This window comes from Aspergillus sydowii (assembly GCF_001890705.1).
Source record: "Aspergillus sydowii CBS 593.65 unplaced genomic scaffold ASPSYscaffold_5, whole genome shotgun sequence".
Lineage (NCBI taxonomy): Eukaryota > Fungi > Ascomycota > Eurotiomycetes > Eurotiales > Aspergillaceae > Aspergillus > Aspergillus sydowii.
This window is the reverse complement of record NW_024467863.1, coordinates 1,312,780-1,325,861: the sequence shown is the minus strand read 5'-3', so window position 1 is coordinate 1,325,861 and position 13,082 is coordinate 1,312,780. Positions and strand designations below refer to the sequence as shown.

Below are 13,082 nucleotides of genomic sequence, written 5' to 3'. Positions count from 1 at the left end.
CGCCAACCAGACAAGGCTGCTCGGCTAGCCCTAACTGCGACCAGGATTATCAGTAGTCTTAACAGAAATCAGATATGCCTAACTCGAAGCTCCTCTGTGTTTCAACCCGCCTCTTGTCATCCATCCAGCAAGAGCTTTCAATTCTGGTGTTCTCCTTCTTACTGTTTAGCGAGCTCCGAGGTTAACACCAACCCCTCAAGACCAACTCTAGTAGCGGGGCTCGGCTCGACAAAATCTATGTAGTCCATATTCCTCCGTACATTCCTTGTATATGCGTAAAGATAATCTAAGTAACTATTCCAAGGCCCAGTTCAACAATGACGGTCTACCACTCCCCCATCGCCCCTTTCGGAGAGCTCGCCTCCCTCTCCATCCCCCAGTTCCTGGCAAGGTACAACCCCGACGGCGTCGCGGCAGACAAAGTCGTCCATCGGGATACATTCTCGTCTGAAGCCCTAACATACGGGTCTCTGCGCCAGAAAGCCAGCTGTGCGGCTTGGGGACTCAAGCACGAACTCGGCGTCAACCCGGGCGACACCATCCTTGCCATCGTCACGAACTCGGTGAGAAAAAGCCCGCCCTGGCCATGGTATAATACGTATCTAACGACAAGAAGAACGACTTTGTAATCCTAGCACACGCAACATGGTGGCTAGGCGCAGTCTTCGCACCACTCAACACCTCGTCCACAAAGAAGGACATCGAGCACGTCCTGGCTCTGATCAAACCAACCCACATCGCCACGATCAGCTCAAAGCTGCAGGACGTGCAGGACGCAGCAGCATCCACAAAGCTGAATCCCGCACCTCAAGTCTTCACAGTCCTCAGCAAAGTACCATCCATCCCCCAATTCCCCAACGACATCCTCTCAACAACTAGCAAGCCACTGCCGCCATTCGACCTCGGCGGCAAAAGCGCCAAAGACACACCCAGCACCATCTGCTTCTCGTCCGGCACAACAGGCAAGATGAAGGGCGTGCTGATCTCGCATTTCAACCTCGTTGCGAACATCATGCAGCTCCGCACCTCGTTGCCCACGCGTCTGAACTCGTCTGTGAGGGAAGTCTGGTTTACGCCGTGTACGCTCGAGCACCTTTTCTCTCAAAAATCACCCCAGCTTTCATGGTATTTTAAAGCCTGAGGCTAATTAGTTTTATTTGATTATGTTCTAATATAGACTGCCACATCTACGGCCTCGCATCCGTCGTCCTCGCCGGTATGTGGGCGGGCGGGTCATTCTTCTCTCTCCCGTCATTCGATCTCGAACTGTTCTGTGCCAAATCGAGCGAGATCCAGGCCACCGATATGCATCTTGTGCCGCCGGTGGCGTTGCTTCTTGCGACGTCGGATGTTGCGCGGAGGTATAGCGTGCCTTCGCTGCAGAGGATTGTTGTTGCTGCGGCGCCGTTGAAGGTACCCCCCGTCCTTACCCCTACCTTTTTTTAACTATGTTGAAACTTCTCTCTCTCTCTTTCTCCTGTGTATATATGTATGGGGAAATCTGTATCTGATCTGATTAATATCCGAATTAGGAAGCCCTACAGCGTGAACTGAAGAGTCGCTTCCCTCGAGCTAGTATTTGTCAAGGTAGGTACTTTGTTCTCCCCGGTCCATATTCCCCCACCCCCTATAACGAAATATAGCAGCTAACCAGCCCAAGGCTACGGTCTAACCGAGTGTTCTCCCGGCGTCATGCACCAAATAACAGACAAAGATTCCAGCTGCGGTACAGTCGGGACTCTCATCGCCGGCACGTACGTTTCCTCTTTTGTTCCCAATACATCCCTAACAGGCTTGGTCTCATTATTAATGTACGAGCATATAGCGAAGCCCGCCTCGTCTCCCCAACAACAGGCCGCGATGTTGCACCGGGAGATGAAGGCGAGTTGTGGGTTCGTGGACCGCAGGTTATGATGTACAATCACCTAACAGCAGTTACTACATATCTCAGTAGTAAGTGAGAGAACAGTACATACTAACGGTGTATACGCGCAGGGGCTACATCAACGACGCTGCCGCAACAGCAGCAACGTTTTCGTCTGACGGATGGCTCCGTACAGGCGACATAATGCGAGTTGATGCCGATGGGGACTTCTGGGTGACGGATCGGTTGAAGGAGGTATGATTTTTCTGTTTCCTTATTTTTATTTTTATTTTTATTTTTATTTTTATTTTTTTCTAATCACTTCATGCAGATGATCAAGTATAAAGGGTATGTTCCAACCTTAATTAAGATCAAGCGACCCGTTTGCTAAGAAGGAGATTTCAAATCCCACCGTCTGAACTCGAAGATACACTCCTCCAGCATCCAAGCGTGACCGATGCCGCTGTGTGTGCTGTATACGATGACAGCCAGGCCACCGAGGTGCCGCTGGCGTATGTAAGTCTATCACCAGAGACCATCAGCCTGCCTTCCAGCGAAATTCAGTCCGTACTCGATGAGATTAGGCAATGGTCCGATGGCCAGCTAGCTGGCTATAAGAGACTGAGAGGCGGCGTCTTTCATTTACAGACACTGCCCAAGACGCCCACAGGGAAGATTCTGAGGAGGCTTCTGCCGGCCAAGGTCAAAGAAGAGAGGGTGGAAAGGCTTTAAGAGGCATTCATTCTGAACAGAGTCACTATTAGTAAATAATGTGTCAGGCGAGTCAATTGAGATTATTATCAATATCAACAACATTAACATCAGAAAACAAAGCGAGTTGTAGCCCCCTGGACTAGACCGGCTCGAAGAAAGTACACAACAACCGCAACGCCAAAGCATATGCCGCTAAACGCCTCGTGAGTCAGATCCAAATAGAACCCCTCCGTGCGAGGTAGATAGATACGTAAATATCGGTCAAATATGAAAGGTAGAGTTGAGTAGATATGGTTATATCAACATTTATGCATAAAGTCATTTTTCGGCCACTCATATCCGGTGGAGGCCCTGAGGGAGAAAGTCAGCCGTTATTCAAGAATAATATATGGCCCACTTACCATGTTGTCTTATTGAAGTTCTGGTACGCAAGAGGGTGGTTGGCGATGTACTCCGTGGTCTCAAAGCCTGGGGGATCGCAGGTGACGCTGATATCATCAGGGTCTTGATAAATCCGGATGTAATCGAAGCGCATGTAGCCAGGCATAAGCTTTTCTATGCCGTCGTCTACCGGAGCGAAACTGTGTGCCATTCCCAGGTTCATGACAATGGCCAGTGGCTCCATTGGAATCACTCGCTGTCCGACGTTTGCATTCGGGCCTACTGCTCGTCCATCAAGCGTCCATGTTTTGTCCTTGCCGACGAACCAAGTGACATTTCCAGTTGCACCCGGTGTGTACTCGAACGCATAGGTCTGGTATTCTTTCCCATTGTACCAATCGTTATTGAGGGTTGTCTCTCCGGACATGGCTTGTTGGTATGGGCCGCCTCGGTAATTGTTGATTTCCGTGATTTTCCGATTGTATACAGCGGCATAATCTGCCAAATCAGTATTAAGCACAGGGATTTTGACTAGGGCCCTTACCATAGTCTGGCATGTACCAAATATCAAACGGAGCCATCTGCAAACTTTGCGACACAGTTCCTACCACCTTAGCCTCGTTGCCCGCCAAAGGCGCAACACTCGCTTCGATAACATCGATTTCGGGGGCACTGCGGGACCTTCCGGGACTTGGATGGTCTGCACCTGGGCAAGTACAGGCCGGTAAACGCATACCGGGGAGCCAGCTAAGACCATCCGGAGAACTTTGGTTCGGCGTGATTCCCGCATCACACCCATCATAGTAGCTATAGGGCCACATGCCTTCCGTAGTCGCCGCGTGTCCAGGACGTCCCAAGTTCCCCATAGCCCAGAAACCAGGCCAAAACCCGGAAACCTCGCCGTCTCCCGGTAATGATATACTCGCCTCGAGTCGACCACCGCTGAAGCAAAGCTTGTTCCAGCTCTGCAACATTCCTGATCGATATTTGAGCTCATGATTGGGAAAACTATCAAATTTAAGCTCTAGCACCCCATCCCTCGTGATTGCTGCGTCGGGATCGTACCACTGCAGGAGTTAGTACGATTCTGCTATCGCGTGGAGAGAACTAACCTCGAGATCCTGCGTCACACCATACCAAAGGTCCACGGCTTGGTAGTAAGGGTCATCTCCATCATAGAATGTACGTCCTGGGGTATTGAACTCGTCCGAGAACTACATAAACACATCAGTCATCCAAGTCCTCGGCACCGCATCCCGGTATAACTCACCACCAGCTTGAGTTCTTTACCATCCTCTGCTATCATCGTATGTGCTGATTCCGGCGTATCGGGGTCTATCAACCCATTCCGAATATTAGACAACAAAGGTCTGTCTCCAACATCGAGACACAGCGTATCACCCGCTGTACAGTGCCATTCATTCTTGTCAAGTCCTTTGACAGCAGTGCTATACCGGCAAGTCAGTCCATGGTTAAATTCTCGAAGCTGGTTCGTCAAACAAATGCTGGACTCTTACATAACGGGATATCCAATAAACAGCACTAAGAACCCTACAGTAAGCAGGATCAAGCCCCCAACATTTATCAACCCCCTTCGGTTCCAAATATCGCACTCCCGTTCCCTATCACTTGGGTCCGGGTTGTGTAAATAATCGTCTTTCTCAACATCTTCCGGGAATAGCAACAGCCCATCTGTTGGCATAATATTGTACTTCTCAGTAACCGTCTGGGTATTCACATCATTCTCATCACTTTCTGCGCACGACGGCACTCTTGATTGGCTGTACCTTCTTGTATCATAGCTGCCAGCTTCTGAGTCCCAACTCGTGCGCCGCGAAGAGAGAACAGAGAGGTTGGGTGACGCCAGCTCGTCCCTAGTACGGTGTGGCCGTGGTGGTATTAAGAATTCAGTCGACCCGTGCTGATATGTTGTATAAACCGTCTGTAGGGTTCCCGTCGATTGGGATTCGCTGACTTGCGGTGTCAATGGTGTTAAAGGGCGCCCGTGCTCGGGGGGTGGAGGAGGCGGAGGAGAAGAGATTGGGGAAGGAACGTTCTCGTCGGAAAACACATCGTGCTGTCCGGAATTGAGGCGAATATGAGGCGTCTCCCGAGGAGGGAGCTCTGGAGAGGGACCGGACATTGTGTCTGGAGTATGTCCGAAAGCAGTATTCGCAATTGAAACGTAGCCTATGTATACCGTGCTGTGTCAATAATACCAATTCCGTGTCTTCTTTGATTCAGCTACGCTTCCATAGGTGTGGTTCCCGTATATCGATTCTGATCCAATAAGGCTGCGATTATGCGACAGCCTAGAAGTTATTTCTTGTCAACTTCGAGAGGCCACCAATGCTGTCTGCCAAAATAGTCGGCGCCGTAATTGTCAACAAACAATAACGAATGGACGGGACAGTTCGTCTGGCACTGTCGCCGAAAACAAGCGGGAAAGTAGAAAACTGGGCCGAATATCGCGCAAAACTGTCCCAAGCGTCTGGATTTTATTGCAAATACTCCCCTTGTCGTTTGAAAGAATGGCGAGTCGCGCTGATACAAATCCCAAGGAAAAGACAGGAAAGGGTCAAAGGGAGAAGAGCATGTTAGGAAAGAAGAATAAACAGAAAAGAGGGACAAGAATGAGGAGAGAGACAGAGGGAGAGAATGAATGAGTGAGGAAGTGAATGAAGGTGATGGGGTCAAGGAAGGGATGAGGAGGGGACTTCGCCCGCAAAAGAGTGGCAGGACTCGACGATTGTTTGTCGGCTTCTGCTTTGATTGTTTTGACAATCGGCCCGGATAATGAGCGCAAGTAATTTGATTATGCTCGTGGCATCTGGGGGTGGTCCACGTCGTACGTACTCCTGGATGCGCAGCGGCTTCTCCCCCTCCAGATCAAGGCAGGCCCAGGCCGAGGAATGCCTGGAGGCGCGCTGGCCCCTTGAATAGCTGCTGCGAAGAATCCAGACATCTTCTTTGCAGGACAGGGGTCTTTCATGTTAGCCAGGGTTTGGTAGCGCGGCATAAATAGTATACGCATGTATAATGCACTTCAAAGCTGCAGGGCTCCTAGACTCATGCATGGTAAACCCAGCCTCTAGACTTCAATAAGAACAAGACGCCAAGTGTCTCGAAAGTTTACCGGCAATCTCGGTAGTCGGTAACCATCAGCAGAAGAATGAAGAATGGGCGAGGAATTCTGTTGCTACAACAAGTCCCGGGAAGAAGAATGTACACGAAGAGCCCAGATACCTAGTACACCCGATTAGGAAAGAACATCACAGTCTCTCCCAAAGAGGAAAGAGCGACGGGCGTGGGCCTCGGCCTTATCCACGACAACTTTGGAGTCCTCAGCAGAGAAATCGGGGCCGACGATGACCCAAAATACTTCACAGCTCGCCGTTATTACTTGCCAGGCACCCGAGATAAACCCAAAATCATCTCACATTTCTCATGTCAGGGGAAATATTATTATGTACCTCCTCCAACTCTTTAACTTTCAATAGCTTTAGCCCTCAGTCCAACAATTAAACCTCCCTCGGCATCCAACGCCGTGACATAATACTCGACCCTCGACCTCCCAGTCTCCACCCGATAAACCTTCATCTCAACAGCAGACTCATCCCCGCCAGAGCCCTGGGCAGCCGCAGCACGCACCGCCTTCAACGCAGAGGCATACTGGTTCTTTGGATCGAACGATGTAGCCGACAGAGTCTCTATAGATGATGACAGGTCCTTATCCGTTGAAATGAGTTTCGAGAAGTGCGCTGTAACAGGGAAATAAGTTAGCATCCCACCAGCAGTAAACCAAAGAAAACACTGCAGGACGGTGTCTTCCGATAGTAGTGTGGGAAAATGGATAGCGACATACAAGCATCAGGCCAGATACCCTTCCCAGCGCCCTCCCACTTCAGTGCAACTGGTTCGAACGGCTCGTCCGTGTCGGAGACGTAGTATGTGTCAACAGAAGTGAGCGGGGTAGGCACCTTCACGTTAACATCCACGGTTTCTGTGCGAGCAGCGGAGGATTGCTGGGCTGCTGGTTGTGATCGCCCGTTATCAAGATCTGCATTTGCCTTGTTCAGGAAGGACATGTAGGCGTCGTCTGAGGACATGGTGCGGGTAATAATGGAGGTGGGTGAGCGGGAGGGGCTTGCAGTTGGCGTTAAAGATGACGGGATATGGAGCGATTTTCTTCGCAAAGGTTGTGTTAATATCGACGGAAAGCTGTAGCGATATTTAGACGTAGATGAAAACTGTCGGAGGGCTTGGGTTCGAAAAGGCTTTAGATGCGAAGATGAAGCGAAAGACGGACTGGAGAGGTGATCAATGACGCAATGGATATTGCGGGTGCTCAGGCACCTGCGGGAGTGCATTGAGCTTTGGTTGGACAATAAAGAAGCCTGAAAGGTATTGCTATGGAGGTACTAGTATATTAAGTATTTCTCGCAGCCAAATAGAAAGAAAATAAGCGTTCTCGCTCGTTCGAGAGGCTTACGAGCTCATCAGGCGGAATCTGCAGGATTTTCAAAGCTCCGCTCTGGGCTCTGCGCATACCTAGTGCACACACGACCATTTACGCTTTTGTGATCTACTCTGTCCGCAGTGGTATACAACGAACGAAGCGACAATTTTTACAACACCAGTCTAATTTTTTTCTACAGTGGGATCCACACATTTTCATTAAAGGTAGAATGTTGGAAGTATTCGCTTTTTTTATTGAACCGCATAATAATCTGTACTACACCAAGCCATAATCTCCGTAAACACCTTAAGCAGAAGTAACGAGGTCCTTCTTGAGGGTACCCATGAAAGCGCGCTTCTCCTCGGGGGTCTGGAAAGCACCGTGACCGAACTTGGACGAGGTGTCGATCCACTTGAGGTCGATCTTCTCGGTGGCCCTTCGGCTGGTCTGGGGGTACATGGTCTTTCGGAGGGTCATGACACGCTTCTTAACACCAGGGACGGAACCCTTGAGGAGAACGTAGTCGTTCTTAACCTCACCGTAGTGGACGAAGCCACCAAGGCTGTGAAATTGTTAGCTGGAATATTCCCTTGTTGCCTTGAGAATGTCAAGGGTGGTACATACGGAGTGATCTGCTTCTTGGAGACATCGAACTCGGTGGAGGCGTTGGCCTCATCAGAGCCCTTGCCAATGCGGAAGACCTTGTGGTTGCAAGAGGTACGGTGGTGGTAACCCATCTGACCGGCACGGGCAACGGTCCACTGGACGTGGTTAGGGTGCCAGGCACCGATACAAGCAACCTTACGGAGACCCTTGTGAGTCTTGCGAGGAAGCTTCGTGGTACCCCAACGGCTGGTGACACCCTGGAAACCGTGACCCTTGGTGACGGCAATGACATCGATCATCTCGTCCTTCTCGAAGATGGAGTCGATCTCGATGGGCTTCTCGAAGAGGTTGCGGGCGAAGTCAACCTTGTCGGCAACAGCACCACCGTTGACCTGGATTTCCATAAGGTGGGCCTTCTTCTGCTTGAGGGGAGTCTTGCGGATCTGGGTGTGGGCGAGCACACGGACGACAGTGCAGTACTTCTTGATGCGCTCAAGGTCGCGGGTGATGGAAGCACCGTTCTCCTCGGAGTGCTTCTTGGCGTACTTGGTGAAAGCCTTCTTCTTGCTCTTGTACCAGTTCTTGTAGAAGCGACGCTTGACCTCGTCACTCAAGTGCTCAGCCCAGACGGTAGCGAGCGAGCGGAGACCACGGGGAGTCTCGATGTAACCGACAACACCAACAGCAATGAGCTAGAAAAAAAATTCAGTCAGTTCCAGATCACAGTCGATTCCCCGCAGGAATACAAAATTATTCGGAGATGAACATACAGGAGGGGTCTCAATGACCGTGGCAGCCTCAACAACCTCCTTCTTGTGCATCTTGGCACCAGGACGGTCAAGGTCACGGACAGTGGTGGTCATACCGGCCTTGTAGCCCATGGAGGCCGTCAGGTGGACGGGCTTCTTGGGGTCATCCTTGGGGAAGCTGTCGCAAAAAAGTTCAGTATTCTGTCCCTCCAAATCCCGATAACAAAAAAGTTTCATATTCCAAAAACTAACCTCTTGACCCTTCCACGGTGTCTGGCAGCGCGCTTGCGGGGCAGGTAGGCAAGGGAGCCTGGAAGAATTCTTCATCAGTATAATTCTTACAAGCACACAAAAAAACCCATATCTCGAAGATCGAGGTCGAAAAGGTAGACCAACCGTGCCGAGGCGCTTCGTACTTCCGGTGACTCCTAATCAAAGGATTTTAGATTAGTGATTGTCCATTGAGCAAGTATTTAGTTGAAATCCGGTGTCGAAATACTCACATCTTGACCCTGTTGTCGTTAGTTGTCGAGGTGGTGAGTGAGAGTGTCTATCTCCAGGTTTGGCCGCAAGTCCGATTTTGCAACGCTTAACGAGTTGTGGGCTGTCTCTAAGCGAGAGGTCTTGGCGGTCTAGCCGAATCTAGTTAGCGCACACCTATTTATGCCTGAGGTATAAAAGCACGTGCTCAACAACGATTTTCTTGCCCCAGGCATCAATTTCCCATAGGGAATTTTGCCATGTCGGTGGCACACTATGTACAAACAGCAGCTACCGAGAATTACTATACGCGAATCAGACGGTGGAATATCTCGATTTCAAATATCTGCAAAAAAAACTTAAAGGCTACAAAAACTCATGGATATTGCTTGATAGCTATACGCAGCCGCCCCAATCGTAGAATACAACAACCTTGGGCTAACCTAAGGGCTAAAAAAAAAAGGGAAAAACAGATACAGACGTCCCCGAAGACAAAGGTTACGCATCGGGCTGCGATCGGAAGAATATAATAAAAAGAAAATGGGAAGGTGTAAACGAAGGTGCAGGGGGGGGGGGCGGGGGGGGTTCTCATAACAAGGGCATCATTCAAATCTTAAATTGCGGCATTGAGGAAAACAATCATCGATATGACTAGACAAAAATGTATTCACCGTATTCTTAGACCGCAGTCTCCTTCGATTGAGAAGTCTGAGTACCGCTAACGCCATTGCTGTTTCCATTGGCGCTGCCTGTGGCGCTGCCCTGGGGGCTCCCCTTCACGGCACTCGCCTTTTTATCGTCGTCACCATCGTCATCATAATCCTCATCAACTTCCATTTTACGTGCAGCAGGCTCGTGTACCGGGGCTTGTTCGGCACGGGCATGCTCCTCCTTGACGGGAACTGAAACCTGGACTTGCGTACTGGGAGGGCCAGACGAAGGTCCGTTGGCGGGCGCGGGAGCATTCTCAGCCATCGGGGGAAGGCTAGCACCGGAAGGATGCGGCGGCATGTGCTGGATCGAGGGAAGAGTTGGGGGGTGGTGTGCAGCCTCGGAAGGATGGTAGCTTTCATTGACACGGCGTTGGTCTTCCCGGCGGATCTCAGAGGAGCTCCGACGTTGCATCTCGCCGGGTGATGGCAAACGGCTAGGGGAAGGAACGCGGCGACCGATTTGCTCGTCTAGTCTAGATCGGTTTTCTTCACTTGCAATCTTCTTTACTGGGCCAGCTTCAGCCTCCCATTCCCGACCACGCTTCATAGCCGAAGCGGGGCGATCTTCACGTTCGCGAGCCGCAGCTTCAGCAGCAGATATAGCAGATGCTGGTGCAGGTGCACCGCCTGCAATGCCAGCGCTGTTTGCACTCTGAACCGCGACGCTAGGTCCGTGATGATAGTTTTGATGCGGGTAAGTAGACCCAGGCGAAGAGGCTCGTTCCTCACGAATTGGTCGAATCTCAGTTGGTGGTGTGAAAGGTCGGTGGTAAGGATGCATAGGGCCAGCAGAAGGAGGGCCACCGTTAGGAGCGCCGGCGCCTGCTGGAGCGGCGCCAGGAGGCAAGGCTCCACGTGTGGCAGCAGCGAAGCCAGCGCCGCTAGGGGCACGCTCATGAGTTGGCGGAGGAGCATTAGCGAGCTGAGGAAGAGCATGCCCCGGCGGATAGACTCCTGGACCACCAAGAGCGGGTTTCGGCGAACGCACGCCTGGCGGCGGACGCGCACCATCAGGCAATCCTCTTCCTGGCTCTTGACGTGGGCTAGGCTGCTGGATGACACCAGGGCGAGGCCCATCGCGGGGATCGAAACCATTTGCGCCAGGGACTGGTCCCTGAGTCTGAAGTTCGTTGACGCCGCGGTCCCAGCCAGTAATCTGGCGGGGTGGAGCAGGAGGCTGTGGCGGTGGTCCTCCTGTCGGAGCTGGAGCGCCCCACTGGGGTGCAGGGGGGGCACCGACGCCAGGAGCCTGGTAAGCCTGCGGGTGGACGTCCTGAGGCTGTGGAGCAGGGCCGTTGCTTTGGCCAGAGCCCGATAGCTGGCTTTGGAGAAGTTGCAGGCGCGCCTTGATGTGGACATTTGAGGGATCCAGATCAGCGGCACGGCCATACGCATCCAGCGCATCAGCAATTTGGTTGTTGCAGGACTCATAAAGAGTTCCCAAATCGTACCAAACCTCCGAGATGTATGGATTCAACCGGATGGCACGAGAATACGCATCCAGAGCATCACGGTATTGGTTGATTTGGTAATAAAGCACACCGATCGAACACCAGAAGGTCGGGTTGCGACCGTCGCGATATACTGCCTGCTGGTAGGCTTCGTATGCCTTGGGGTATTTGGCTTGCGACATGTAGCAGCGACCCAGGAGGTACCAGCTTTGGGCGTCACTATTGTCTGCGCTGACAGATTTCTCCAGGTACTCGATGGCTTTCTCCTGACTGGCATAACTAGTGCTTTGCTGGTGATACAACCATCCAAGCTGCTGTAAGACCTTTGCATGGTTGGGGTCACGATCTAGGACGCGCCTATAGGCTTGCTGCGCAGACTCGAACTATAGTGTTGTCAGTATTCTATATCTTTCTGGATGACATCGCATTGCTTACATCCTTCTGCTGTTCGTGAACGTGTCCAATTTGGAACCAAATGTCTTCTTCAGTAAGAGGGCGTGGGGGATCATTCACAATGTATTTGAAGCACTAAGAATGGTCAGTAAATTGCTCCTAGTAAAAGCAATAGCCGTCTCACTTACATCCAAACTCTGGTTGAACTTTTGCTGCTGCTTGTAAATTATTCCCAGCCGGAAGTAGATCTCGTTGGCCTTTTCAAATTCCGGCGCCATTCGCATAACTTGAGAGAAGGCTTCTTCCGCGTGATCCAGGGAACCATAGCGATCGTAAAGTATACCGATTCCATACCACAGTTTGGGTTCCTATGCGCGTGTTAAAAAATTGCAATGGACAGGTAAAACTGAAAACTGAACACCAACCTTGGGATCGCGCAGGTGATATAGCGCCTGTTGGTATGAGGTGTACGCTTCCTGAAGATTGTCCATCATAAGATAGCAATGTCCTGGAAATTACACGTTAGTAAAGTTTCAACTATAGTTGTTTGCCTTTTGCCAACATACCTAAGCTTCCCCATGTTTCTCCACTGCCAGGATCCAATTTCAGAATATTCTGGAGGTATTCGATGGCCTTTGGAAACTGCTCTCTTGTTCGCAAGATACACGATATCGCGTTCATAGCGGGGCACGACCACTGATTATGCCGTAATGCTTGTTCATATGCGTTCATCGCACCATCCAAATCTCCCATCACTTCAGTCAAAGTTCCTAATAAGATACCGTTAGCAAATACTCTTAACAACAGCTTTTGTGCGCAGGCCCGCGTTATGGGTGAGAGGCTTCTGTACCAATTTGCAGCCAGACCTGCTCATTCAGAGCAGCGATCTTCTGGGCGGTGCTGGGTGGAGGCTTCTGCGCCGGCGACTGCAGAGGCATATGGCCGTTCACTGGGTGGGCGGCGAGGTGTCCATGGTGAGGAGTCACGCCTCCAGTAGGCGACGGCTGAGTGTGAGCCATAACGCGGAAGTTGGGTCGAAATGAAATCACAAAGCAGGCTGTTTCGGATGATAGCGATTAACTTTGCGACACAATGATGCAACCAATCCCCGTGTCACTTGAACGTCGCACAGCCCCGGTATAGATGGTCGCGCAAGATGGTGACCCAATGACCTTTTGGATGAATCGCAGCGTTCTTCCGAAACAAAATATACCCAAACGTTCGACCGGGCGAGTACGTAACGAGGCAGTCACCTGGATGAGTTCGAGAGCG

General features: G+C 51.1%; 6 protein-coding genes across 6 annotated transcripts; 1 reads left to right on the top strand and 5 right to left on the bottom strand.

Annotated features, from left to right (window-relative positions):
• Window positions 1-317: 317 nt before the first annotated feature.
• Window positions 318-2,596, top strand: ASPSYDRAFT_89628 (uncharacterized protein; the record flags this gene model as incomplete). Its single annotated transcript, XM_040852198.1, has 9 exons — window positions 318-563; window positions 617-1,079; window positions 1,178-1,413; window positions 1,533-1,587; window positions 1,661-1,754; window positions 1,826-1,915; window positions 1,996-2,119; window positions 2,196-2,212; window positions 2,263-2,596. 9 exons carry the CDS (start codon window positions 318-320, stop codon window positions 2,594-2,596), a joined length of 1,659 nt encoding a protein of 552 aa, XP_040702709.1.
• Window positions 2,589-3,042, bottom strand: ASPSYDRAFT_202669 (uncharacterized protein; the record flags this gene model as incomplete). The annotated part of the gene is made up of 1 exon (XM_040843820.1): window positions 2,589-3,042. A coding segment is annotated over exon 1 (174 nt), but the record flags the coding sequence as incomplete, so codon positions are not given.
• On the bottom strand, window positions 2,878-5,102 carry ASPSYDRAFT_151382 (SKN1/KRE6 family beta-glucan synthesis-associated protein; the record flags this gene model as incomplete). The annotated part of the gene is made up of 6 exons (XM_040842094.1): window positions 2,878-2,929; window positions 2,980-3,457; window positions 3,504-4,026; window positions 4,072-4,173; window positions 4,230-4,407; window positions 4,477-5,102. The coding sequence occupies 6 exons, from the start codon at window positions 5,100-5,102 to the stop codon at window positions 2,878-2,880; spliced, it is 1,959 nt and encodes a 652-aa protein (XP_040702707.1).
• A 1,178-nt stretch (window positions 5,103-6,280) lies between these two features.
• On the bottom strand, window positions 6,281-7,214 carry ASPSYDRAFT_45325 (uncharacterized protein). The gene is made up of 2 exons (XM_040847015.1): window positions 6,825-7,214; window positions 6,281-6,720 (listed from the first exon to the last, which is right to left on the bottom strand). Exons 1-2 carry the CDS (start codon window positions 7,066-7,068, stop codon window positions 6,446-6,448), a joined length of 519 nt encoding a protein of 172 aa, XP_040702706.1. The 5' UTR covers window positions 7,069-7,214; the 3' UTR covers window positions 6,281-6,445.
• Window positions 7,215-7,640: 426 nt separating this feature from the next.
• On the bottom strand, window positions 7,641-9,316 carry rpL3 (60S ribosomal protein uL3). Its single transcript, XM_040847014.1, has 6 exons — window positions 9,277-9,316; window positions 9,170-9,201; window positions 9,026-9,083; window positions 8,795-8,951; window positions 8,043-8,716; window positions 7,641-7,980 (listed from the first exon to the last, which is right to left on the bottom strand). Coding segments are annotated over exons 1-6 (1,179 nt in total). The 5' UTR covers window positions 9,279-9,316; the 3' UTR covers window positions 7,641-7,724.
• A 615-nt stretch (window positions 9,317-9,931) lies between these two features.
• cyc8 (putative transcriptional corepressor Cyc8) lies at window positions 9,932-12,829 on the bottom strand (the record flags this gene model as incomplete). The annotated part of the gene is made up of 6 exons (XM_040842186.1): window positions 9,932-11,800; window positions 11,853-11,945; window positions 11,999-12,178; window positions 12,236-12,318; window positions 12,377-12,580; window positions 12,661-12,829. 6 exons carry the CDS (start codon window positions 12,827-12,829, stop codon window positions 9,932-9,934), a joined length of 2,598 nt encoding a protein of 865 aa, XP_040702704.1.
• Window positions 12,830-13,082: the final 253 nt, after the last annotated feature.

Excerpts from the sequence above, each read along its gene's own strand:
- ASPSYDRAFT_45325 (XM_040847015.1), bottom strand. The coding sequence starts at position 7,068 with ATGTCCTCAGACGACGCCTACATGTCCTTCCTGAACAAGGCAAATGCA. Across the intron at positions 6,721-6,824 it reads GGGTATCTGGCCTGATGCTT|CGCACTTCTCGAAACTCATT; the intron begins GTATGTCGCTAT and ends TCCCTGTTACAG.
- rpL3 (XM_040847014.1), bottom strand. Across the intron at positions 8,717-8,794 it reads CGGTCATTGAGACCCCTCCT|CTCATTGCTGTTGGTGTTGT; the intron begins GTATGTTCATCT and ends TTTTTTTTCTAG. Across the intron at positions 7,981-8,042 it reads TCCAAGAAGCAGATCACTCC|CCTTGGTGGCTTCGTCCACT; the intron begins GTATGTACCACC and ends ACAATTTCACAG.